This window comes from Engraulis encrasicolus, chromosome 24, assembly GCF_034702125.1.
Source record: "Engraulis encrasicolus isolate BLACKSEA-1 chromosome 24, IST_EnEncr_1.0, whole genome shotgun sequence".
Taxonomy (NCBI): domain Eukaryota; kingdom Metazoa; phylum Chordata; class Actinopteri; order Clupeiformes; family Engraulidae; genus Engraulis; species Engraulis encrasicolus.
The window spans coordinates 15,030,747-15,053,482 of record NC_085880.1 but is presented as its reverse complement, the minus strand read 5'-3'; the positions used below and the strand labels follow the sequence as shown (position 1 = coordinate 15,053,482).

Below are 22,736 nucleotides of genomic sequence, written 5' to 3'. Positions count from 1 at the left end.
ACAACTTAAGTATGTACTTCTGCAGTATACTATAAAAGTACTTTCTCATGACATTGAAATAGATTTCTAATGTACTTAAAATGTGCTTATCCGCATGCTAAAGTTCACATTAAACACATTTTAAAGTGACTTGGTTAGTATACTTATAATGTACTTAAAGTTAAATATATTTTTAGTATATTAAGTACACTTGTACAAAGTTTGATTTTAGTACAAAAAAGTCAACTTAAAATGTGATTAAGCTCTACTTAATTATATTTCAAGTGTATTTAAGTATACTATAAGTTGTCCCAAAATAACACAACTTAAGTATGTACTTCTGCAGTATACTATAAAGTACTTTCTCATGACGTTAAAATAGATTTCTAATGTACTTAAAATGCACTTTTCCGCATGCTAAAGTAAACATTAAACACATTTTAAAGTGACTTGGTTAGTATACTTATAATGTACTTAAAGTTAAATATATTTTTAGTATATTAAGTACACTTATACAAAGTTTAATTTTAGTACAAAAAAGTCAACTTAAAATGTGTTTAAGCTCTACTTAATTATATTTCAAGTACATTTAAGTATACTATAAGTTGTCCCAAAATAACATTCTTTAAATACACACTTTTGAAGTACACTTTAAATACAATAAAACGTACTTATTAAGTATATATTAAGTACACTTTTTTTTTACTTGGGGAATTAATTAAGTTTGTTGTCTTATCTGTTTTCTGTTTAGGATTAGAAGTAGAGGATGTTGAGGAAGGACCATCCAAAACTCTACGGTCTACCACCGGTTTATCAGTACCTACATGTAAACGTGCTTCACATCTTCTGCCTCTTCAGTGCATCATCTGCAGGCGTGAGAAGTACAAACTAATAAAACACAGTGGAAAAAGAGTCAAAGAAAAACTAACACATTGTGAAACCGTTTCAGGTGGCCAACTGACTCTTGCTGCTGAAAGAAAGAACGATGAGGGGCTTCTCCTACATATTAGAGGAAGGGACTTGGTTGCCTGTGAAGCCCGTTATCACTTTACCTGCTTCAGGGATTATACAAGGTTCCTGTCCAAAAAAAGCAAGACATCAGAAGACACACTGCCACCTGAAGAGATTGTCCAGGGCCATGCCGCATCCTCATCTGAGGACAGTGATGAAGAGCTGCATCTGGTGATGGAGAGAGGGAAGATCGACTATGACCCCACTGAAGATTCTCGTCTTTTATATCATGCTGCACTTGCCCTGAAGAACATCATCCATAAAGCCGCAAAATCCTCAGACAAACTGCCTTGGCCTCCCACTGCCTGTGACCTCACTGAAGAAAAAGCCAACAAGTTAGTGCCCCACCAGCTATTCAACTTCATTGCCTGGGCATCTGGAATTGCATCAGAACCAACAGATGAGCGTGTTAGCGTCAGTTTGGAGGATGGAAGGAAAATATTGTCCTCCTGTCAGGATATCATTACATTGGCAACAAGAGGACGATGGCTCATGCCAAAGCAGTGTTCACTTGCCATGGCAGTCCGACACATGACTGGCTCAGCTCAACTCATTGGGATGTTGAATGGTCTTGGCCACTGCTCATCCAATTCCCTGGTCCTGGAACATGACACTGCACTGGCTAATATGCAAATAGAGAGAGGAGAAATATACATACCCGAGTCCATCTGTCCTGAAGTGCCGGTGACCTTGGTCTGGGACAACAATGACTTCGGGGAGGAGACCCTGTCGGGAAAAGGGACAACACACAATACCAATGGCATAGTCATCCAACAAGTCATGAATAATAATCCAGCCCCTGTACCAAGCACATCCAGAGCAAGAACTAGAGAGCGATCAGTTAATCCCCCGCCCCTCAACTTAGTCCCTTACGTGAGAGGAAGACGGTCTGGTCCTGAAGGTTCAACAATGATTATGAATCTCCAGAACGACGAAGACAAATCTACCCAAACAATTAGTCGGACCACTGATGCGGCATACTTCTTAATGAAAGTCCCAGAGACCCAAAACAAAGTTCTTCCTACTTGGACAGGATTTAACGTCCTGTTAAAACATACAACAGACATACAACCTACACAAGTGCAGTACTTACCCGTGATTGATGCTAGCCCAACCGACCTCACAACAGTTCACACAATCCTGAGCCGCTCCCTCGCCATTGCAGACAATCTGAAACAAACAGAAGTCGTATTAGTTATGGATCAAGCCATCTACTCCAAGGCACAAGAGATCCGTTGGCAGTCAGATGTGTATTCAGAAAGAATTGTTTTGAGGCTGGGAGAATTCCATACGACCATGGCGTACCTCTCTTGCATTGGGAAGCTCTATGCAGACGCCGGCCTTCAGGACATCTTAATTGAATCAGAGCTCGTGGCTGCAGGCTCCATTGGCGGTGTTATTTCCGGCCACCATTACAACAGGAGCATCCGGGCCCACAAACTCCTCGCAGAGGCACTGCAAAGACTCCGGTGGCAGGCTTACTTCAACACACTGCAAGACAGTACTGCTGCAATGACAATGGCAATGGATTTGCAAGACAATTTCCCCACTGACACCTTCAAGGAGTTACTTGGCACTGATGGTTTTCAGGAATTGCTGCAGGACTATGCCAGATACATCGAGAACAACAACAGTAACATGACATTCGCATTTTGGAGCAAGTACCTTGAAATGGTGGAGATTTTGCTTCTCTTCATTCGTGCAACCAGAGAGGGGAACTGGGCTCTCCATTTGTCCACCGTCCGGTCCATGCTGCCATGGTTTTTTGCCTGTGACAAAGTGAATTATGCCAGGTATCTGACGGCATACTGGGGTGAGATGACAAACTTGAAAGAAACCCACCCATTTGCACACCAGCAGCTAATTTCAGGAGACTTTGTTGCTCGTAGAAGTACAACACATGGCTTTGCTGGTACAGCCTGTGATCAGGTGATCGAACAAACAGTGAATAGAGACACCAAGACTAAGGGAGGTGTGTGTGGGTTCTCCCTTAATAAAGGTGCCATTCACCGATGGACCATCACACAGCACGAGCGGGCAGCAATTACTGTCGAATGTAAAAATATGGCAGGGAGGAGCCCAGTGGAACATCTGAATGCTGAGCTGGACCAGACCAGAAGGCAGAGGGATGAGAGCGATGTCACCAACCTTCTCACCACTGTCAAAAACATGGTGAACCCCTTTGACCCTTCCCTGGATGGAGATGCTCTGCTTCAAATCTCGTCTGGGACATGTGGCATCAGAGGCCATCGCAGCAGACTTGCTGCATGCCGAAAAGACAGGTGAAGAGGCACTGACAGAATTCTGTGAACAAAGACTCGGCAGTGGAGTAAAATCCTTTCATCAACCCATCAAAAAGACAAAAATCAAAACTTTCAAAGACACATACCTAACTACAACGGCAAAAGTGAAAGGTAAAGAAATAACATTGACTACACACCGCAACCTGTTTGCACGACTACTTGTAGTGGGCAGTGTTCGGCATATTGATGTCAATCAGATGCTCCAATACAGTTTGGGTCCCTTTCCTCAGGCTCTGGCAAATGTGGATGGCACACTGGCGAAAACCCAAAAGGCCAAACTGATGCATGTTCTGCTCGAAGAAACCCCATCTGCCACTGTTAAGGAAATACCCAATGGTGCCGTTTTGATTTTTGATGGCATGGCTATTGTCCAACAGCTGAAGCCTCAGCAGACGTTTGGTGAATTCGCTGACTATGTTCTGAAAACCCTTGTACAATCAGCAAAACAAGCAAATTCAACGCAAATACACTTTGTGTGCGACACTTACAGCAACCCCAGCAAATGCAGAGAGAGAAAAACGGGCCGATCAGGGTTACAACAGATTGAAAATTTATGGTAACGACCAAAACACACCAAAACAATGGAAAAAATTTCTGGCATGTGGGGACAACAAAAATGATTTGATTGAATACCTCTTCCGACGTTGGGCCACATCTTCCGACAAAATAATCGGAAACATTTCAGTCTTTGCCACACATGGCAATAAGTGCCATTTACTCCAAATTTCCAACTCAAAATTTACTGCAATTGAAGTCGCAGAACTTCAGTCTAATCACGAGGAGGCAGACACGAGAATGATGCTGCACGCAGCTTTTGCAGCCAAGTCATGCAACGATGTGGTCATCCGTAGCCCAGACACAGATGTCTTCGTCCTCTGTCTTGCACTCTGCAAAGACATCGGCAGTCAACTATACTTCCAGACAGTGAAGGGACGGGACATTCAGATTACTGACATAAGCAGTTTGCATAAATACCTTGGCGAGCCTACATGCAGTGCCCTTATAGGGCTTCACGTCTTCTCTGGATGTGACACTGTCAGCACATTCCATAAGGTTGGGAAAGTGAAAGCCTTCAAAACATTGCGTTCTCATTCTGAATACCTGGTGGCATTCCAAACACTGGGAGAGTGCTTTACAGCATCTTCGGCTCTTCATGAGGCTCTGGAGGCCTTCACCTGTACACTGTACGATCAAGCACAATGTAAAGACATAAACATTGCGAGGGCAAATCTTTTCAAGAAGGGGAAATGTTCAGAGCGGGACTTGCCCCCAAACCAAGACAGCTTAAACAAACACATACAGCGGGCGAATTACCAGGCAGCGGTGTACCGGAGGAGCCTGGAGGCCAATCCTGAAGTGCCATCTCCTCTTAGCCATGGATGGAAACTGGATGGTCAGGCCTATGAGGTGGAGTGGATGACACTGCCCCCAGCCCCAGACGCAATCCTGGAACTCGTTCACTGCTCCTGCAAGAAAACACAATGCAAAACGGCTAGATGTACCTGTAGGCTGCATGACCTACCTTGCACAAACATGTGTCAATGTAATGTGTGTGACAACAGGCCCGATGAGGACTAATGGGGCGGGTGGGGTGGGGGGTGGGGGGATTCTGTACATAGTTATTCAATGTTAATTTCCTTTCAAGATGAAATACAATACCATTCATTAAATAATTATTAAAGGTTAACAAAGGTCCTACGTTCTTGTGCAATTGTGGACGGAAAGAATACAACTGCACCACATGAAAAATACTGCTTACACTATTGCATGCATTATGCATATTACATTTTAAGAGCCAAGAAAATGTTGGAATTACCTAGTTCACCCCGCTTAATATCATTTCAGACAATTTACTCTGGATTAATCAGGAGGTCATGGATAATAAACTTGTCCACATTGTAGATTCCTTACTCACAATGTTCGTTAATTGAGTACACAACAGCCACGTGCTCAATTTAATTAGGCACCCTTCAGCGTCCTAACACGCTCCATGTGCATGCCGTATTAAACATCTCGTGATATAACATAGGTTATCAAAAAGACCAATGTCTTTGTATATTAGCCTACACGCAGACTAATCCACTTTCACCAGCGTCTTTAAACATTTAAGTATCTGTCTAGTAAACTTGTCCACGGTGTAGACTGTCTATACCTGTATCAGATCAAGCCTCACGTGCAAGTTGAAACATCTTCTCGTTAAATAAAACGTTCTTGGGTCTATCTTCAAAAGACCAATGTCTTACATACGAGCGAAGCATCGCCATAATATGTTTCATTTCAATGTTGTATAAAGAAATACCCCTTGACCAATTAAATCTTACATTACACGCAGACTGCCTAAATCACACATGTGTACGCCTCGTGTGCATGTTGAAACATCGTTAAATATAAAATACGTTCTTGGGTCTATCTTCAAAAGACCAGTGCCTTACTTACGAACAGAGAATCTCAATAACATGTTTGCTTTCAATGTTGTATGAAAGCACCTGTTTATTATATCTTAATACAGTTCTTATCACGATTCTTACCTGTAAAAGACGATTGCCCGAGGACAGGCTCTCTCGGACTGTTTTCTTCCGCTCAGCTGTTTCAATACCGCAATCTGGTTGGGTTGTAATGTTGTTAGGATTCCAGCGGAGCATTCTATTGGCTGGGCTGATATAGTTGGCTGCTGCTTTCGCCTGTGTCGCTTAACTTGATTAAAAGTATGATATTAAAAAAAATGTTTAAGGTCTAAGAGTGACAACACATTTTATTGTGTTAAATAAAAAATGAAAGTGCGCTCTGGAAATTGTCAGGTTATCCTTCGCCAATTTTGATCACTTTCAAGAAAGAAAGCAGCAACGGGCGGTGTCACCTCGATCGATCCTGGACCTGGACCTCGTAGTCCGCTTGGTCCAGTCCACCGTTTGGCTCTGGTCCAGTACACCGACTTGAGAAACGTCACAGGGCTGCCCAGCGATTGGTTAAAGGTTTTTCTATAAACAGGAAGTATCACAAAAATTCGGCGCAGTCGGTGCTCATGGAAGGCGACTCTGCCTCCCACGTGAAAAACACTTGTTACGGTGCTTAATGAAAGTTGTTCAGTGTTCTCCACTCGCCAGAGTTGCAACTCGATATTCAGGTATTCGCACTCGCTATATTTACGTTTGTGGCATGGTCATTTCTATTTGCCACAACGCACATTAACTAGTTGTAAAAGTTTTTATAGCGCGTCACATCATATCATTCATTATAGATTGTGCGTGCGTGTTTCTCTCTCTCTCGTGTGTGTGTGTGTGTGTGTGTGTGTGTGTGTGTGTGTGTGTGTGTGTGTGTGTGTGTGTGTGTGTGTGCACGCATGCAGATGCAGCATTGCTGTGTGCAGACGGTGTCTCTGAAGAGTCCCGTGGGAAACCTTCACATTAGTGGCTGTCAAGAAGGAATACACACAATCCAAATCAAGACGGACAGGTATCACACGCATAGGCTGTGGCATTCCAACAGGCCACTGTCTCTCACACAGAAGTGATACTGCAGCTACTGCAGAACTAGTGATCTAGTGATGGATATGTTTAAATGCTACACTTAACCTTTTCTACGATTGTTTGTGTGTTTGTGTGTGTTTGTGTGTGTGTGTGTGTGTGTGTGTGTGTGTGTCTGTGTGCAGCGGCGACTGTGAGTGTGGTTGTGTGTGTGCAGATGAGCATCAGGAGCTTTTTGCAGAGAGTGTGAAGTGTGTGTCGTGGCTGAGGGCTTATTTTACTGACCCGAGCAGCACTCACACACTCCCCACGCCCGCCATACACCACCCCATCCTACAGGGAGGTAAATACACACACACATACTCACACACACTCCAAGCTGCCATACAGTACCACTCCATGCTACAGGGAGGTAAACACAAACACACACGCACACACACACTCCCCAAGCCCACCTGGCTGCCACCATATCATACGTGGAGGTAAACAAACAAACAAACAAACACACACACACACACCCCCTATGTCCACCATAACACCACACCCTATTCTATAGGGAGTAAAGACACGCAATGTTTTTCTGTGTTGGTGTCATGTGTCCTATGTGTTTTATGCGTTTTATGATGCTGCAACCTCCCTGTCTCCAAAGCAAATTTCTCCTTTGTGGAGACTAATAAAGAAACCTAACTATAGGGAGTAAACACACGCAAACACACCACACATACGTGCTCCCCTTACTGTAGTATATGTAGGCCTATGTGTGTTTTTGTGTGGCAGGCTCGTGGACGGCGGGTGTGTTGCGCGTGTTGCAGAAGAGTGTGTGTGTGGGGGAGTGTGTGACGTACACACAGCTGGCATCCCTGGCCGGCCGACCCAGAGCAGCACGAGCTGCAGGAGGAGCCATGCGCAGGAACCCAGTAAGCACACACACACACACACACACACACACACACACACACACACACACACTTGAGAGTGAGTAATTACTGTCTTTTTGTGGACCATCCATTGACTCCAATGCCTTTTAGTAGCATTCAAAACTAGTGAATGCTAAACTGTGCCCTCACCAAAACAATCTCTAACCCTAACCAGTCAGGAAAGAAATGTTTTCACACTTTTAGTTTTTTCATCAACAACAAAAGAGCATATTTACAGTAACAGTAATGGCTGTGAGGACCTACCAAAATGTGTGTGTGTGTGTGTGTGTGTGTGTGTGTGTGTGTGTGTGTGTCTCCAGGTGCCGCTGCTGATCCCGTGCCATCGTGTGTGTCTGAGCGGTGGAGGGGCGGGGCATTACATGGGTGGCCATGGCGACCAAATCAAACTCTGGCTGCTGGAGCATGAACGCAAAGCAAAACACTGACACACACGAGCGCACGGACGCACATGTTTCACAGAGCTAGCTCTCCTTCGAGTTTTAGTTTCTGATGGGTTGTTTTCAATTGTTGCCTTGTTCATGTTTTTTTTCACGTCGTTTAATGGGTGATTGTTGGGTTTGTTTGTGTGTGTAATAATAAAATCTGTTATATTAAAAAAAAAACTGAGATACCGGTATCAACAATTATTCATCTATGCTGTACAAGATGCTATGCTTTTTTTTTTTACTTGTTTATAGGCTTTTCAGAGTTAATTAGATCTATTCTGAAAACGAAGTTGCCTATAATTCTGCACACCTGCCTGCGTTAGGCTCCATAGATCACACCCCTCTTTTTTATGAATGTGCATGACCTGGAATGCTTCAAATTCAATAGGTGTTGGAGAATATGCATAACATGGACGGTATCAGAGAGGCTGGATATTATATATATAATACATAGAATCTCTGACGATATGGTCAAATAACTTGTGTGCCTAATAATTTTACACGCCCACTACCAGTGTAGCCTATTGAGAACAATATTCCTTGAGAACCATCTTCCTCATACTCGTGCAAATTATGTATTATTATTACCTGTATTATAATCCACGTGGACGTGGACTGAAAAGAGCAGGTAGCTGCTAGAATGTAAAATGTTCAACTCCACGCCAGCAGGTGGCGAGACCGACAATTCTCATGTCAAGTCGCACTCGGAAGTCCACACTGACGGAATCAATCCACAGACCACAAACAAACCTCTGTTGCTATTTTACCTCAAACGGAGTGTTTATGGGGGAAACCAAGGCCGTATAAGAATAAATATACTTTATAATTTAACTACCATCTTTCAAACGCGCAAAGGTGAGTAGGAACGAAACATTACTCTCTAAACAGAGCATAGATTTAATAGTGTTAGCCGCAGTCGAGTAAAGGGGTGCTAGCACCCTCTCGTTAACGGTGGGCTAGAGCCACCGGGGCCTGTTAGCAGTCACCGTGTTGCTCTTCTGGCGCCTTGGCGAAATGCATATGAGACATGGCCCCTCTGTCAATGAAAAACAAACTGGTTAACACCGGAGTTAAACTGTTAGGTCAAGTAACACTCAGGCCCTCTTGAGCCGCTTTGGCAGATGTACCGCTAAATGCTAGTACTAGTTTAGCACAGATGAGGATTGCATTGGTGTATGCATGGAAGGAGACACAGGCACTTAAACGCTTAAAATAGACGCGTCAGCGTTTACTCTTCTATATATCGATTACATTTCCTAGCATGTGTTTTGTATGGAGAATGAGGTTAAGAAGTTGGGAGAGGGGGGGTTGTCTCGTCGTCGTTGCCATAGCGCCGACGAAACGTCATCAAGCACCATCTGGTAGTGTACCTGGACCACAAAGGTCTGTGACCTGGACCTACAGTACCCACAGTGAGGTACCTGGGTGCTGCTGGATGCATGTGTGCGTGACGTGGTCAACATCAACAACAACTGTTGTTAATATGTGTGCGAAGGGGTCTGAATTACATGGTGTTTCAGTCTACATTTGACGGTGTAGTTTGCAGAGATCCTGGTGATGTGGAGGGCATGCATGGGTGAAGTTTGGGTTTAATGTTCAATAAACACAAACGCACATGGGTGTGTGTATGTGAGGATTTGTTGAAGCAGCTGGGAAGCTATAAGACTGTGTGTGTGTGTGTGTGTGTGTGTGTGTGTGTGTGTGTGTGTGTGTGTGTTTTAGATGTCTGAGGATCTGCTGAAACAGCTGAGTAGCTACAAGGCCCAGCTACAGCAGGTGGAGGCGGCACTCAGCACCGACCAGGAGAATGAAGACTTACTGAAACTACAGAAGGACTTACAGGTACACACACACACACACACACACACACACACACACCACAAGCCAGGAGAATGAAGACTTACTGAAACTACAGAAGGACTTACAGGTACACACACACACACACACACACACACGAGTGATTCTCTAATTCGCCTACACTTTTAAGTCCGTGGATTTTATTTGGCAATTCCATTAACTATTAACTGTATCCAATGATGTTTTGGACATTAGAAAACATTTATCTTTCATATAATACAGAAAGTGTAGACATAGCATTATTTCCCTCAGCAAGAATGAATATTTAATACTGGTTTTGGGCGTTTTCATGCCGTCCTGTTTTCCAAATGTCAGATTCAGTCTTCATATTAGCATGTAAAGAAACTTGTTTTACCCAAGACGATTGCAAATGTTGATTCACAGTAATCATCACAATATGACAAAACTGTCAGAAAGACCACTGTCCTTTCCATTATACATGAAATTTGCCATTTTGTGTGTGTCCACGAAAACTGTGTTAACCGTGTCACGGTCTGAAACCTCCTCCATAAATCAGTAATGGTTTGGTCTTAGGCCATACGAATAACATCATGTGATGTCATAACCTCTTTGGCAGGATACGGGAAGACTTTTTGGTACATTTTGAGCTCCATCCTTCCATAATTTAATCCATTCTTTTTCATGTTCTCATAGCGGGAAAATTGCCTGTCAACTGTGTTATCAACATATTCATAAGAATCTGAATTAAAAATCACATGTAGAAAAACACAGATAAAGCATACAGATACATGAATTGATTAAGGTGTTGTGGTGGAACTTCTGAGGTACTCAGTTAGCACAACACCATAAAAATGGCTGAAATGTCAACGGTGTTACCGTCAATGGTGTTACAATTAAGTATGACAGTCAGGGTTGCCAGATAAGGCTGATGATTTCCAGCCCAAAAAATGATCAAAATCCGCCCTAAAAAGCCACCCAATTCTATTGATTTATATGGCAGTGGGAAGGTTTTTCTGATAGATGCCATTTTTACCCGCACACGGCCATCCTAAGCAGCCCAATTGGGCGGGAACCAGCCCAATCTGGCAACACTGATGACAGTTGAGGAGGAGTATGTTTTTGCCAATTCATATCCATATTGACAGACAAACAAACAAAATACTTTGTGTTCTAGGGAGATGGGTTTGTCTGCTCTGTTTTTTTCTACTAAAAAAGTGCCGACTTGTTCCCCTGCACTGTTGACCGTAACACAGTTGAGTAACACGGTTGACTGTTTTGAAAGTGTTTTTGCGCTATTGATCCCTTATGTGTTGGAAAAATCCTATGAACATACACTAGGGATTATCTCTGGAGAAGGAAGTCTTGTGTAAGGAAGGTGACTATATTCAAATCAGACGTTACAGGGATTTATGATGAAAAATGTGTCAGTCTGTATCACAGTGACTCATAAAATCCTACTTATGAAGCTCAACAATCACATTTTCTATATCAGTTGCACAGATTAATGACAACATTACTGCTAAGGGACATAAGCACTTTCAAACATATATTGTTTCAACTCTGTAGTATTTTTATATATGTTTGAAATGACATAGTATTTGTCCATAACACTGTTGACAAAATAATTAAGCAAATGTTCGCTTTCATTAGAGTATTTATCAAATGATTTAAGATTAAGTTTGGCAATTTGTTTGTTTGGAAACTTAAATATATACACTATGTAAACATCTAGGTCATTTAGTTGAAAAAAAATACTGATAATTGACATTTTGCTTTTGCCAAAAGCGTAGGGGAATCGTAGAATCACTCACACACACACACACACACACACACACACACGCCACAAGCCAGGGGAATGCAGACCTATTGAAACTACAGAAGGACTCTCTCTCACACACACACACACACACACACACACACACACACACACACACACACACACACATACATACATACATACATACATACATACATGCACACACACACACACGCACGCACGCACGCACGCACGCACACGCACACACACACACACCACAAGCCAGGAGAATGAAGACTTAGTGAAACTACAGAAGGACTTACAGGTACACACACACACACACACACACACACACACACACACACACACACACACACACACACACCACAAGCCAGGAGAATGAAGACTCAGTGAAACTACAGAAGGAATTACAGGTGTACACACACACACACACACACACACACACACACACACACACACACACACACACACACACACACACACACACCACAAGCCAATAGAACCAAGACCTACTGAAACACATACACACACACACCAGTGTAATACATGTATAATGCTCATAGAGTCCCTAATGCACAGCCAGTGTCCAGGTGCTGGCGATGCATAGTCATAAGTAATGCCATTGTGGAGTGGTAAATCACAGCACACTGGGTGACGTACCGGTGATTAACCGATTTATTTTGGTGAGCAACGCATCTTCACTGACGCCTTATCAGGTTCACTCGGTGTGCTGTGCAGTGTACCTCGTTTTTTGGATGGCTGTGTTTATATGTGGGTCAATTACGTATTAGTAGTAGCACAAGTCAGGGTGCTGCAATCACAGCTAATGCCACTATTGTGCGGATAAATTCATGTTTTTAGTGTTTTATCTAAGAAGCACATTCATTGCAGAAGTACATCAATTTCCAATTGCTAAATAATTGATGGGCATTAGCTGTGGTTGTACCATCTGACGTCTGTTGTTGACCCTCTTGTTTTGTGTGTGTGTGTGCGTGTGCGTGCATGTATGCGTGTGTGTTGCAGGAGGTGATTGAGCTGACTAAGGACCTGCTGACGCAGCAGCCGGCTGAGGGGGGTTCGGGTGCGCAGAGCTCCGAGACCGAAACACACACATGCAGCTGGAGCGTCGGGGACAAGTGCATGGCCCTCTGGAGCCAGGACGGACAGTAAGTGTGTGTGTGTGCGTGTGTGTGTGCGTGTGTGTGCGTGTGTATTTACCTCCCTATAGGATAGGGTGGTATATGGCGGGCGTGGGGAGTGAGTGACCGCACGTGTACACCCGGAGCGACCTACACTACCGGAACGACAGAAGTCATTATTTCTCTATGCAGGGTTGGCGAATAAAACGACCAAAGCAAATTCGCCTGGAGCGAAGCGACCTGGTCAACCAGAGCTGATTTCAACAATTTAAAGTCAGCTAATGTCATGGTAGGCTAATGAGCTGTGCTGCTGTTCGGTGAAAGCCAATTGGAATCTTCCTACCTCCAAATGTTTCAGACCGACAAGCCAGAGCCGTTATGGGATTAGCTACATCAAACATGTCAACGTCACATCTAGAGCGAATGCAGCGAATTCATTGCAAAACTTCTTCAACAACCTTGGCTACTCGGTAGTGTTGTGGTTGTTCATGGCTGCTTCGTTGTGTGTCTGTGTGTGTGTAAATATTCCACAGCGTGTGTTTGGTGGGATTGGGGGGGGGGGGGGGGGGGGGGGTAGTACGAGGAGGTGGATGTGGAGAATGTGATGTATAATGGTGTGATGTAACGTGTGTGTGTGTGTGTGTGTGTGTGTGTGTGTGTAGGTGGTACGAGGCTGAACTGGAGGAGGTGGATGTGGAGAATGGAACCGCTGCGGTGACGTTTTCGGGTTACGGGAATGCGGAGGTTGTGCCACTACACGCACTCAAAGAACCGCACGAGGGACGCACGCCGGACGAGGACAGCAACAAAGCCAAGAGCAAGTGGGTTTGTGTGTGTGTGTGTGTGTGTGTGTGTGTGTGTGTGTGCGGGCGTGCATGTATATGTGTGTTTAGAAGAGAGGTTATCTAGGAACAGCAAGGATATATGAAGAACGTTGGTGTGCGTGCGTGCCAGTGTTAATTTTGTCAGCTTTTTTTATCTTAATGAGTAGTTGGAGAGGTGTGCCTAATAAAGTGGCCATATAAGAATAAGGTTAAGTGTGTGTGTGCGTGCGTGCGGGTGGGAAACGTGACGCCTTGTTTTTTCGTAACATTGGTTAAAAACCTACAAAACTGTTATTTTTCCTTTAAAAAACAAATGTCAATGAAAGAAGATGTGATACATTATGTTTCATTTTAGTCTTGGATTTGATGAAACATTTTTGTTAAGATTTATGTAAAGGTTTATGTGTCAAATATCCTGCGGTGTGACTGTAACATTAATGAAACCTGGAATATAATATATATATAAATTAACCAACAACATTTTGAATAATGTATGAAGCATTTGGCATGATTACATAAATATTAACTTTTATATTAAGATATGTGAATGTGAAAAAAACTCAGGACAGTAATATTAACTACGAGTTCAATTTCGTAACACAAATTGCGTCCTGTGGGGTGACACGTATGTCAATGTTTGTGAACGGGCAGCTGCAAGGCCAACTACAAGGGTCTTAAAGACTGACTCCTTACCAGTCTGTACCTCAGTTATTGGGGAGTGCTGTGGAAGCTTAAGGTGACTATTAACCTCTTAATATGTCTTTATATTGCAATGTTTCTGTCACGCAATGCTTAGGTTCATTTTATGGTGTCCTGTGGTGTGACTGCTCTTTTCGAAGGAAATTTTTTTTTTTTATAAATGAAAACATATTAAGATTAAACACAATATCATTATCAAGTTAGCATCAGCTCAGATGTCAGTCATGTATACAAAAGGATTAAAATGGCCATAATGCAGTGAATTTCCTGTGGTGTGACTTCATTTTCCTGCGGTGTGACTTGCCTATGCAATGTGTTGATGCAGGACACATTTTCTCAAAAATGGCAAAAATTAGGCGAAATTCCACGGACCACTAAGTGCTTTATTTTTTAATTTTTTCAGGAATTGGAACAACTTTTTTTGGGGCGGGGGGCGTTACGCCCTTAAACGTCAACCACCCGTGCGTGTCTGTGCGCGTGTATATAATTGTGTGTGTGTGTGTGTGTGCGTGTGTATAATTGTGTGTATGTCTGTTTCAGCGAGAGATCATCCAGGAACAACGAGATTACAGGAAGGAAGTTAATGTGTTTGTATATAATTGTTTGTGTGTGTGTGTGTGTGTGTAATTGCGTGTGTGTAATTGTGTGTGTGTGTGTGTGTCTGTGTGTGTGTAATTGCGTGTGTGTAATTGTGTGTGTGTGTGTGTGTCTGTGTGTAGGCGAGAGATCATCCAGGAGCAGCGTGAGTATAAGAAGAAGAAAGCCCAGAAGAAGGTGGCCCGCATGAAGGAGATCGAACAGGAGAGGGAAGACCAGAAGAGCAAATGGCAACAGTTCAACAACAAGGCCTACAACAAGAACAAGAAGGGACAGGTATGAACACACACACACACACACACACACACACACACACACACACACACACACACACACACACACACACACACACACACAGAGGCCTACAGCAAGAACAAGAAGGGACGGGTACACACACACACACACACACACACACAGAGGCCTACAGCAAGAACAAGAAGGGACAGGTGCACACACACACACACACACACACTCACACACACAGACTTAGATTCCACGAGTGTGTGTGTTGCAGTTCAACTTCAGCATGTCCTGAAAGTGTATTTTAATTGAGTGTGTGTGTGTGTGTGTGTGTGTGTGTGTGTGTTTCAGGTGAAGCGCAGCATCTTTGCGTCTCCTGAGAGTGTGAACGGCAAGGTGGGTGTGGGCACGTGTGGCATCGCCGACAAGCCCATGACACAGTACAGCGACTCGGCCAAATACAACGTACGCCACCTCATGCCTCAGTGACCCACACACACACCACCGCCATCTCAGGGCTGTGTGTGTGTGTGCGTGTGTGTGTGTGTGTGTGAAGGAGAGAGCGAGAGAGAGAGCGCGAGAGTGTGTGTGTGTGTGTGTGTGTGTGTGTGTGTGTGTGTGTGTGTGTGTGTGTGTGTGTGCGTAAGGAACACTGTGTGTGCGTGAGTGACACTGACTGTGCGAGAGACTTGGCTGTGTTTGGAAAGTCATCAGTGTAATGTACAGAGTGTGTGTGTGTGTGCGCGTGTGTGTTTATGTTTATTGTGTTTATTTGTTAGTGTAATAATGGGTCTTTTATTTGCGCCTCAGACGTCTCTTTTGATTTTGTATTTACAGCAGGCACAATAAATGATTTTGATGACTGATAACTGGTGACTGCTCACTATCTGTGTGTGTGTGCGCGCGTGCACGCGCAAGTCCATGTCCATGTCCACATTGTCCATTCGGTTTCACTGCTCGTGGATTTTATAGACAGCATTTGGGGAGTATCAATCAGTCAGACGTGCCTGCTGTTATTGCAGTAGAGTTCAGGTCAACTACCAGACACGATGGCAGCACCTTGACGCCCTCAACGCCAGGTTGCCACACCAGGATAGCACCTGATTGGGCTGGCATGGGGCACACAAGACCCCCTCTGTCTACCTGAGGATCTCGACGCCAAAGCTAGTGACACCACCATACCCGCCTGAGGGGCACTTGCCCTGGGGCACTAGGCCTCGGTAGACACCCCCATACTACCCGGGCCACACATAGGCTAAGTATTAGGTGCGGGATGGGGTTTGCAGCTGCAGGTTTATCATTGTACACGGTATCACCGGGAGCAGGGAATTAGTCCCGCTGATGGGTCACATTAACAATCATAGACCCGCGGATGGGTACAATTAGACCCATGGGCGGGAATACTGTAATTAAACCTGTAGCCGGTTCCAATTAGCAATCAAAGACCAAATTCATGCATGTGAAAATGCATAGGGTTTCATTGTGTCAACCTTGTGATGGAAACAGGAAACGAGAGGCTTGCTTTGTTGATTCCTCTTAAAGTGGGGGATGATGGAAAGAAACATTTGAGAATCTCTGACAAAGACATTGAGGTGAATAAGGTGTTTATTTGCCAATAGAGCACAAACAAGTAGTCCAAAACCAAACATACACTCATCTGGTGCATAACAAACGAAACAACAGTTATAAGAAAACTACCATTTATTTTAAGTCAGATTTAAAGCCTGATGCCCATATGATACACATAAAATCAGGGTTATGTTAGTGAAAGATTGTGATCAGGTTTGAGCGTCATACGTACTATGCTGCCAGTAACAAGTTAAGTCAATTCAATTGAATTCAATACCCATACAATTTACATCATACAATACTAAATGTTACCCAAAGACGCCTTAGAGCCAAATATGAACAGTGGAATAAACTCAGTATCTCTGAGTCTCAGAGAGAGAGAGAGAAGTGTGAGGCATACTGTCTGGTTTCCTCACATGGCGAAAAGCAGGTGTCCAGAGAAGGTGGTGTGCTTATTGTAGTTATCAAACACAAAAGCATGACGCCAAACCTCCACCCAGACCTCATCTCCCTTCTCCAGCAGCAGAGAGGCTCCATTAGAGGCACTCTGAAGCCCGCTTGTCTGATGAGTATAAGCAATGGCAACATCAGTGTTTCATGGGGTCTTTTCATGGGGCTTTTTTTGGGAGGGGGGGGGGGGTGGATTGCACGCAGTGTAAATGCAAAATGGCAAAACAATGAGTACAGTATGACATTGGCGCATGGAGAAACTATAGGCCTACGCCTACATTTCAGCCATTTATATTTTGAGAAATAAGGCTACATAATACACATGCAGGGGTCTATGTAATGACAAAAATTATAGCACAAAATAGGAGCAGAGATAAGAATTTAAGATTGCTGTGAAATTGTTAACGCATAAACAAAAAGAGTCTAAGAGGGTAGGCTATGCCTTTTCCCCACACACACATTCTACATGAGGGGTGCTGGTCACAGGGCCAGTTTTTCAAAATTCCTCCCATTAAAAGGGCTGAACAACATATTACACATTTATGTCTATATTCACATTCATTACACATTCATTTCTATATGCAGCCCGATGTCTCCTCTGCCTTGTCAATGAAGGCCTGTCACCTAACTCATTACAACTGTAAAACAAAGCCTGGGGAGTGTTAGTAAACTCATCCCAACTGTCCCTTCTCGGAAGGTTTTTTTTTTTTATTATTGCTCCCAAACCCAAGTTAACTACAACAACTTGACAAGGCTTTTGATCCCTCTCTCTTTCAAGTACTTGTGGTTTTCTCTATAGGATGTATTTACTCCAGGAGGAAAATGCGAAGGAAATCGTAATTGAAATCGCTTTTAACAAACACGGAAATCGTAAAAAAAAATAATAATAATTTTAAAAAAATATATTATTATTATTATTATTATTATTTTACATTTTTGTTTTGGAAACTATGGCGGCCAAATTTAAACGTTTCCTCAATGTATGGGAAACACTGCAACATGCTCTCCATTTTTTCACAGTGAGACTCCTACAGGGTTGTTCTTACGGCCGTGCCCATATATATACACAGCAAACGAGTAGACTCCTCTGATTGGAGCTCTGAATTTCCCTTTAATGAAGAAATTAACATGAGAAAAAAGAAGAAAAACAAAATGTAGTAATTAACTAATCATTTTATTAATTGAAGCTATTGTTTTAAATGAAATTAAGATGAGAAAAAAAGAAGAGCAACAAATGCAGCAATTTCATGTACCTATAGTTAACTAATTATTGAATTAATTGAAGATAATTGGTGTTTTAAATGATGTTTTAAATCATTAAATCATCAGATTGTATGAAACAAAAAGTAAATTTATCCAATCTGCATCCAGTCTCTTCTGAAGGGTAATTTTTGTCTTACCATCTTGGCGATTGTAGGCGTTGCCAATGTTAGTGATGGGAACTTGAAACACCAGCGTACCGATCCCTGAATGTTCTCTACCACCCTCTCCAAGCAGTAAGGCAAAGAATGACACCTTGCTCTGAGCTCTCTCCCTCTTCAGATCTGATACAGCCGTCACAGTGGCATTTAGATACGCTGATTGAACTTTGATAAAGCACTCACATACACACCCAAACACACAACAAATGTAAACAAAGTGTTATTTTTTTCTTGAAGTTAGCACTGCATGAAGAAATATTTATTTTTGCAGTAGTTGTAAAGGAAGAATATATTTTACTTATTTGCATCATAATGCTTTGCATAAATGAATGAATAAATAATCCTTGTGGTGTGTTGAAGCTATTTAACTGTGTTTATTTGATTTAATTATTTATTTCTTGCAATCTAATGTAATATAAATGGCAAAATCGTGCAACATTACCCTTATTTTCCGTCTTCAGTTGGTTGACAAGACTCTCCATCTCTTCTACTGTCTTCTCACTGGCCCTCAGTCTGCTCTCCATGACATCTGTCTTCTTCTCCATGTCTTCTGCCTTCTTCTGCACAGTCTCTAGTTGTGTCTTGGTGCATTTGAGCTCTGCTCCCTGCTCTGTGATGAGGATGCTCGTCTCTCTCAACACAGTGTGAATGTCAGACTGTTGTGCGGCATCTTTGCCTGTGTTTGTGTTTTGGACTTCTGGATTCTCTGCTGCAATCAAAACCTGTCCGAACCACAGCAACAGCAGAACAACTCCAGCTGTCTTCATTATCAACTCTGGTCACCTGTGATGAAACATCACAAACGTACATGTTACACACACCACTCATTGACCATAATGCTTTGGGCATTCTAATACACGGACATTTGGCATGGATATCTCACATAGATATAATTAGAAATTATAATTAGAATTATTCAAATAAATGTAGTGTGTCGTGTGTGTGTGTGCGTGCGTGCGTGCGTGCGTGCGTGCGTGCGTGCGTGCGTGCGTGTGCGCGTGTGCGCGTGTATGTGTGTGTGTGTGCGTGTGCGTTGTGTGCGTGTGCGCGTGAGTGTTTGTGTGAATAACCAGTAATGTGCAAAATAGAATAAAAAAATGTAAAATGTAGGTAAAGTACACTAGATATAGTCTAGCGGATAGGTACATCGATTGACAAAACCAAATCATATCCTCTCTCAACATGGTGATAAAATCAAATCCTATCTATTTCAACTGTCATATGATGTATTGTTTGTATACTTTGAACTATACTGAAATGGGTGGTGGTGGTGGTGGTGGGGGGGGGGCATCATATGCCAACCATGTCATTCATCATTCAAATAAATGTGCACAAATTATTTTGAGATGTGTGTCAATAACAAAGCTTGATCTTCTATTTTGTAACGTCAAGTGATAACAGGTGTTTTATTTTTGGTGCTGTTTTTCATTCCTTAAGTGCCAATTCTCCACTGACAGCTGTGACCTGATTATGATCATGCAAACAAGATGCACAGCCTCACTCTTCAAACTCTGTGTTGCTCCCTTTTCACCTAATTCACAGGTGTGTTTGTGTGTAATCAATAACTAACACTTCGTGCCTAAAGCGGCTGTCTTTCCATAGACTTAACATAGAACCACCACATAAAAAGCCAAAAATAAGGACTAACGAACTATAATGCGGGGTAATCACCACAAATATGTAAACTATCAACTGTCTCGGTAATGATAATCACAACAGGTTTACCATTTGTGATGTTTATATGAAGTTATTACTACGAACAGCAAGTCTTGTCATATTCCCTGCATTGCATTTGCTGTGTGCTACGCCCACTTCTAGGAACTAACATTCACAACGCTGAGCAGTTCTGAGACGCCAAACGGCTAATTTTGCTAATGCAGAAGTTGGCCCTAGCACACAGTGGAGATTGTCCGACTCTCCCTCTGTATGTCTCTGAACACACCACTCTAACATCCCTCATGAAGAGGGGGAGGCACAGCACACCTGAGGATGCCCAGTCAGGAGGGAGAGGTACAGTGAGGTGCCTAAGTTATGCCCTTCGTGGGTCATTCTTTAACTATGGGGTACATTTCAGTTTTTCCCCCCGGTATTTGTTTGCTTTTTTTCAATAAATAACCTAGATGTTTCCATGGTACTTTGTACATCTCTTCTGAGGTTCAGTGTATTTGTGATCTAGGGGGAAAGGCAAGGTGGATCGGAAAATTGGTTTGATCAGTCAAAGAAAGATGACTGAATCCAAAGCACTCTCCTTTGTCAAGGTTGTAGTTATAATAAAAACCCTTTATTTTTCATTGGGGTAAACAAACTTAAAAACACCGACCGGTTTCAGCCGTCTGGCCTTCGTCAAGGCGTGGTTGATGATCAGTCCATTGGATCCCAGTCAATATGTTTGACTTCTCAGGCCCCATGAGCAGTGTGGAAGGGGCAGAGACGTACAGTAGGCACTCCATACACAGCTTTGGCACCCTGTTGCACACGGGGAGGGTGAGGCACAATATACCATAAAGCTCTGACAGCCCTCATAAAGAGTGTATGTGGGGCCTTCATGGTGTGTGATCATGTAAACCGGCCTAACCCCCTTGACAGGCTGCATGAGGAAGAGTTTGTGAAAGTGGCATTGCCGAGAAGAGATGGCAGGATCTTGTCGAGAAGTCATGACAGGTTATTGGTACTGTGGCATTGCTGAGAAGTGATAACAGGTGTTTGTTTTGTTCTGTCGAGTTGTGTCACACACAATACATTCCTAGTGTATGCAGAGTATTTTTGTTTGTGTGAGTGAGACATTATCACACACCCACACACACGTGTCTGTGTGTGTGGGAGAGAGAGAAGCAGGGTATATCTGCTGTGCTCAGGCCTGCCCTTTGTGTGTGTGTGTGTTTGTGCGCGTGTGCGTGCAAGGGTTGGATGATCTGCCAAGTATGGCATGATCTTGATGGTGGTACTTCAGGACCAGACAGACCAGATAGCAAGTACAATTCCATTGTGGCACTCATTTTTTATTATTGCTATTTGCATTCCGTCCCAGGGTGAGAGTGTGTGTGTGCGTGCATGTGGGTGTGTGTCTGTGTGTGTATGTGTGTGTGTGTGTCTGTGTCTGTGTGTGTGTGTGTGTGTGTGTGTGTGTGTGTGTGTGTGTGTGTGTGTGTGTGTGTGTGTGCGTGCGGTGGTGTTGCTGGAGGTGGTGTTATGTGTGAAGTCTTCATCTGTGTTTGTGTGTGTGTGTGTGTGTGTGCGCGTACGTGTGTGTGTGTGTGTGGGAAGTAAGAAAGTAACCCTAGGTTGTTCCTGAACACCTACTACCACTCCAAGATTCTGAAGTAGTCTCCCAGACAAAACGGTAGCAAATCAAGGCTTTTGTCACAGGGGTGACTTGGCTTGCGTTGGGTGGGGACTGTGTAAATTAGAATTGGGAAGTTAACATTGGGAAACTAAATGGCTACAGGTGGGAATAGGAAATAGGCGTGGTAGGTAATTGGGGACTTTGGGTTGGGGGAGTGTTTATATGCAGAGACGTGAAGAGAAGAGGGGGTCCTCGGAGGAGAGATGCGGCCGTGCCAGAGGGACAGGCATGGAGGTGGAGAGAACGTTCAACTCTGGTAGCCGGAGAAGAGGACCAGGCCGGAAGAAGACACTGGTGATCCTGTGGATCTGCGTGCAGACAGCTCAGAGAGTGGAAGTGCTGTGCCGTGCCGTGTGCGAGTGCTGTGTAACGCGACTGCGCAATTGCATTCATTCATTGCATACAATTCACAAATAATATTTTAAAAGGCTCCTGAGCTGGTGGGGCCGAGCCAAGTCACGGTGGGGCCGTGGTCCTACTAAAAATAGCCTAAACTCGCCCCTGGACCAGACACAAGATAGCAGGTCACAGGTAGGCCCAGGGGCGAATTGAGTTCACCATAGATTATGAGAGTGCAGGTTGTAAGCTGTACAATGGTACTATACACAAGGCATTCCTATAATATATGAAGCATGGATGGCCTTTTGAATGTGTGCACTTCTTTAAGTAGAAAGCAGATCATTTAATAGGTTCTTCAAGACCTCAACTTGCACAAAAATGAAAATGAAAATAAAAAATA

At 43.4% G+C, this 22,736-nt stretch overlaps 4 protein-coding genes and 1 long non-coding RNA gene across 5 annotated transcripts in view; 3 read left to right on the top strand and 2 right to left on the bottom strand.

Annotated features, from left to right (window-relative positions):
• Positions 1-1,644: 1,644 nt before the first annotated feature.
• LOC134441360 (uncharacterized) lies at positions 1,645-3,144 on the bottom strand. Its single transcript, XR_010033152.1, has 4 exons — positions 2,656-3,144; positions 2,296-2,497; positions 2,084-2,160; positions 1,645-1,716 (listed from the first exon to the last, which is right to left on the bottom strand). It is a non-coding gene; the product is annotated as an uncharacterized LOC134441360 (long non-coding RNA).
• A 3,143-nt stretch (positions 3,145-6,287) lies between these two features.
• On the top strand, positions 6,288-8,197 carry LOC134441015 (methylated-DNA--protein-cysteine methyltransferase-like). Its single transcript, XM_063191204.1, has 5 exons — positions 6,288-6,417; positions 6,640-6,746; positions 6,943-7,100; positions 7,535-7,674; positions 7,995-8,197. Exons 2-5 carry the CDS (start codon positions 6,640-6,642, stop codon positions 8,118-8,120), a joined length of 531 nt encoding a protein of 176 aa, XP_063047274.1. The 5' UTR covers positions 6,288-6,417; the 3' UTR covers positions 8,121-8,197.
• A 609-nt stretch (positions 8,198-8,806) lies between these two features.
• Positions 8,807-16,083, top strand: LOC134441551 (survival of motor neuron-related-splicing factor 30-like). The gene is made up of 6 exons (XM_063191909.1): positions 8,807-8,975; positions 9,843-9,962; positions 12,739-12,881; positions 13,517-13,675; positions 15,097-15,250; positions 15,566-16,083. The coding sequence occupies exons 2-6, from the start codon at positions 9,843-9,845 to the stop codon at positions 15,701-15,703; spliced, it is 714 nt and encodes a 237-aa protein (XP_063047979.1). The 5' UTR covers positions 8,807-8,975; the 3' UTR covers positions 15,704-16,083.
• A 2,160-nt stretch (positions 16,084-18,243) lies between these two features.
• LOC134441686 (uncharacterized) lies at positions 18,244-19,421 on the bottom strand. The gene is made up of 3 exons (XM_063192081.1): positions 19,097-19,421; positions 18,634-18,819; positions 18,244-18,342 (listed from the first exon to the last, which is right to left on the bottom strand). The coding sequence occupies exons 1-3, from the start codon at positions 19,419-19,421 to the stop codon at positions 18,248-18,250; spliced, it is 606 nt and encodes a 201-aa protein (XP_063048151.1). The 3' UTR covers positions 18,244-18,247.
• A 1,618-nt stretch (positions 19,422-21,039) lies between these two features.
• Positions 21,040-22,736, top strand: part of ankrd2 (ankyrin repeat domain 2 (stretch responsive muscle)) — a 13,089-nt gene continuing 11,392 nt past the window's right edge. Inside the window, exon 1 of the mRNA XM_063192080.1 lies at positions 21,040-21,138. Coding sequence (XP_063048150.1) covers positions 21,040-21,138 — 99 coding nt within the window. The remainder of the gene's footprint in view (positions 21,139-22,736) is intronic.

Excerpts from the sequence above, each read along its gene's own strand:
- LOC134441015 (XM_063191204.1), top strand. The coding sequence starts at position 6,640 with ATGCAGCATTGCTGTGTGCAGACGGTGTCTCTGAAGAGTCCCGTGGGA. Across the intron at positions 6,747-6,942 it reads ATCCAAATCAAGACGGACAG|CGGCGACTGTGAGTGTGGTT; the intron begins GTATCACACGCA and ends GTCTGTGTGCAG. Across the intron at positions 7,675-7,994 it reads GAGCCATGCGCAGGAACCCA|GTGCCGCTGCTGATCCCGTG; the intron begins GTAAGCACACAC and ends GTGTGTCTCCAG.
- LOC134441551 (XM_063191909.1), top strand. The coding sequence starts at position 9,843 with ATGTCTGAGGATCTGCTGAAACAGCTGAGTAGCTACAAGGCCCAGCTA. Across the intron at positions 9,963-12,738 it reads AACTACAGAAGGACTTACAG|GAGGTGATTGAGCTGACTAA; the intron begins GTACACACACAC and ends TGTGTGTTGCAG. Across the intron at positions 15,251-15,565 it reads ACAAGAACAAGAAGGGACAG|GTGAAGCGCAGCATCTTTGC; the intron begins GTATGAACACAC and ends TGTGTGTTTCAG.
- LOC134441686 (XM_063192081.1), bottom strand. The coding sequence starts at position 19,421 with ATGAAGACAGCTGGAGTTGTTCTGCTGTTGCTGTGGTTCGGACAGGTT. Across the intron at positions 18,820-19,096 it reads ACTGAAGACGGAAAATAAGG|TTCAATCAGCGTATCTAAAT; the intron begins GTAATGTTGCAC and ends GCTTTATCAAAG. Across the intron at positions 18,343-18,633 it reads CGCCTACAATCGCCAAGATG|GGAAATTCAGAGCTCCAATC; the intron begins GTAAGACAAAAA and ends TCTTCATTAAAG.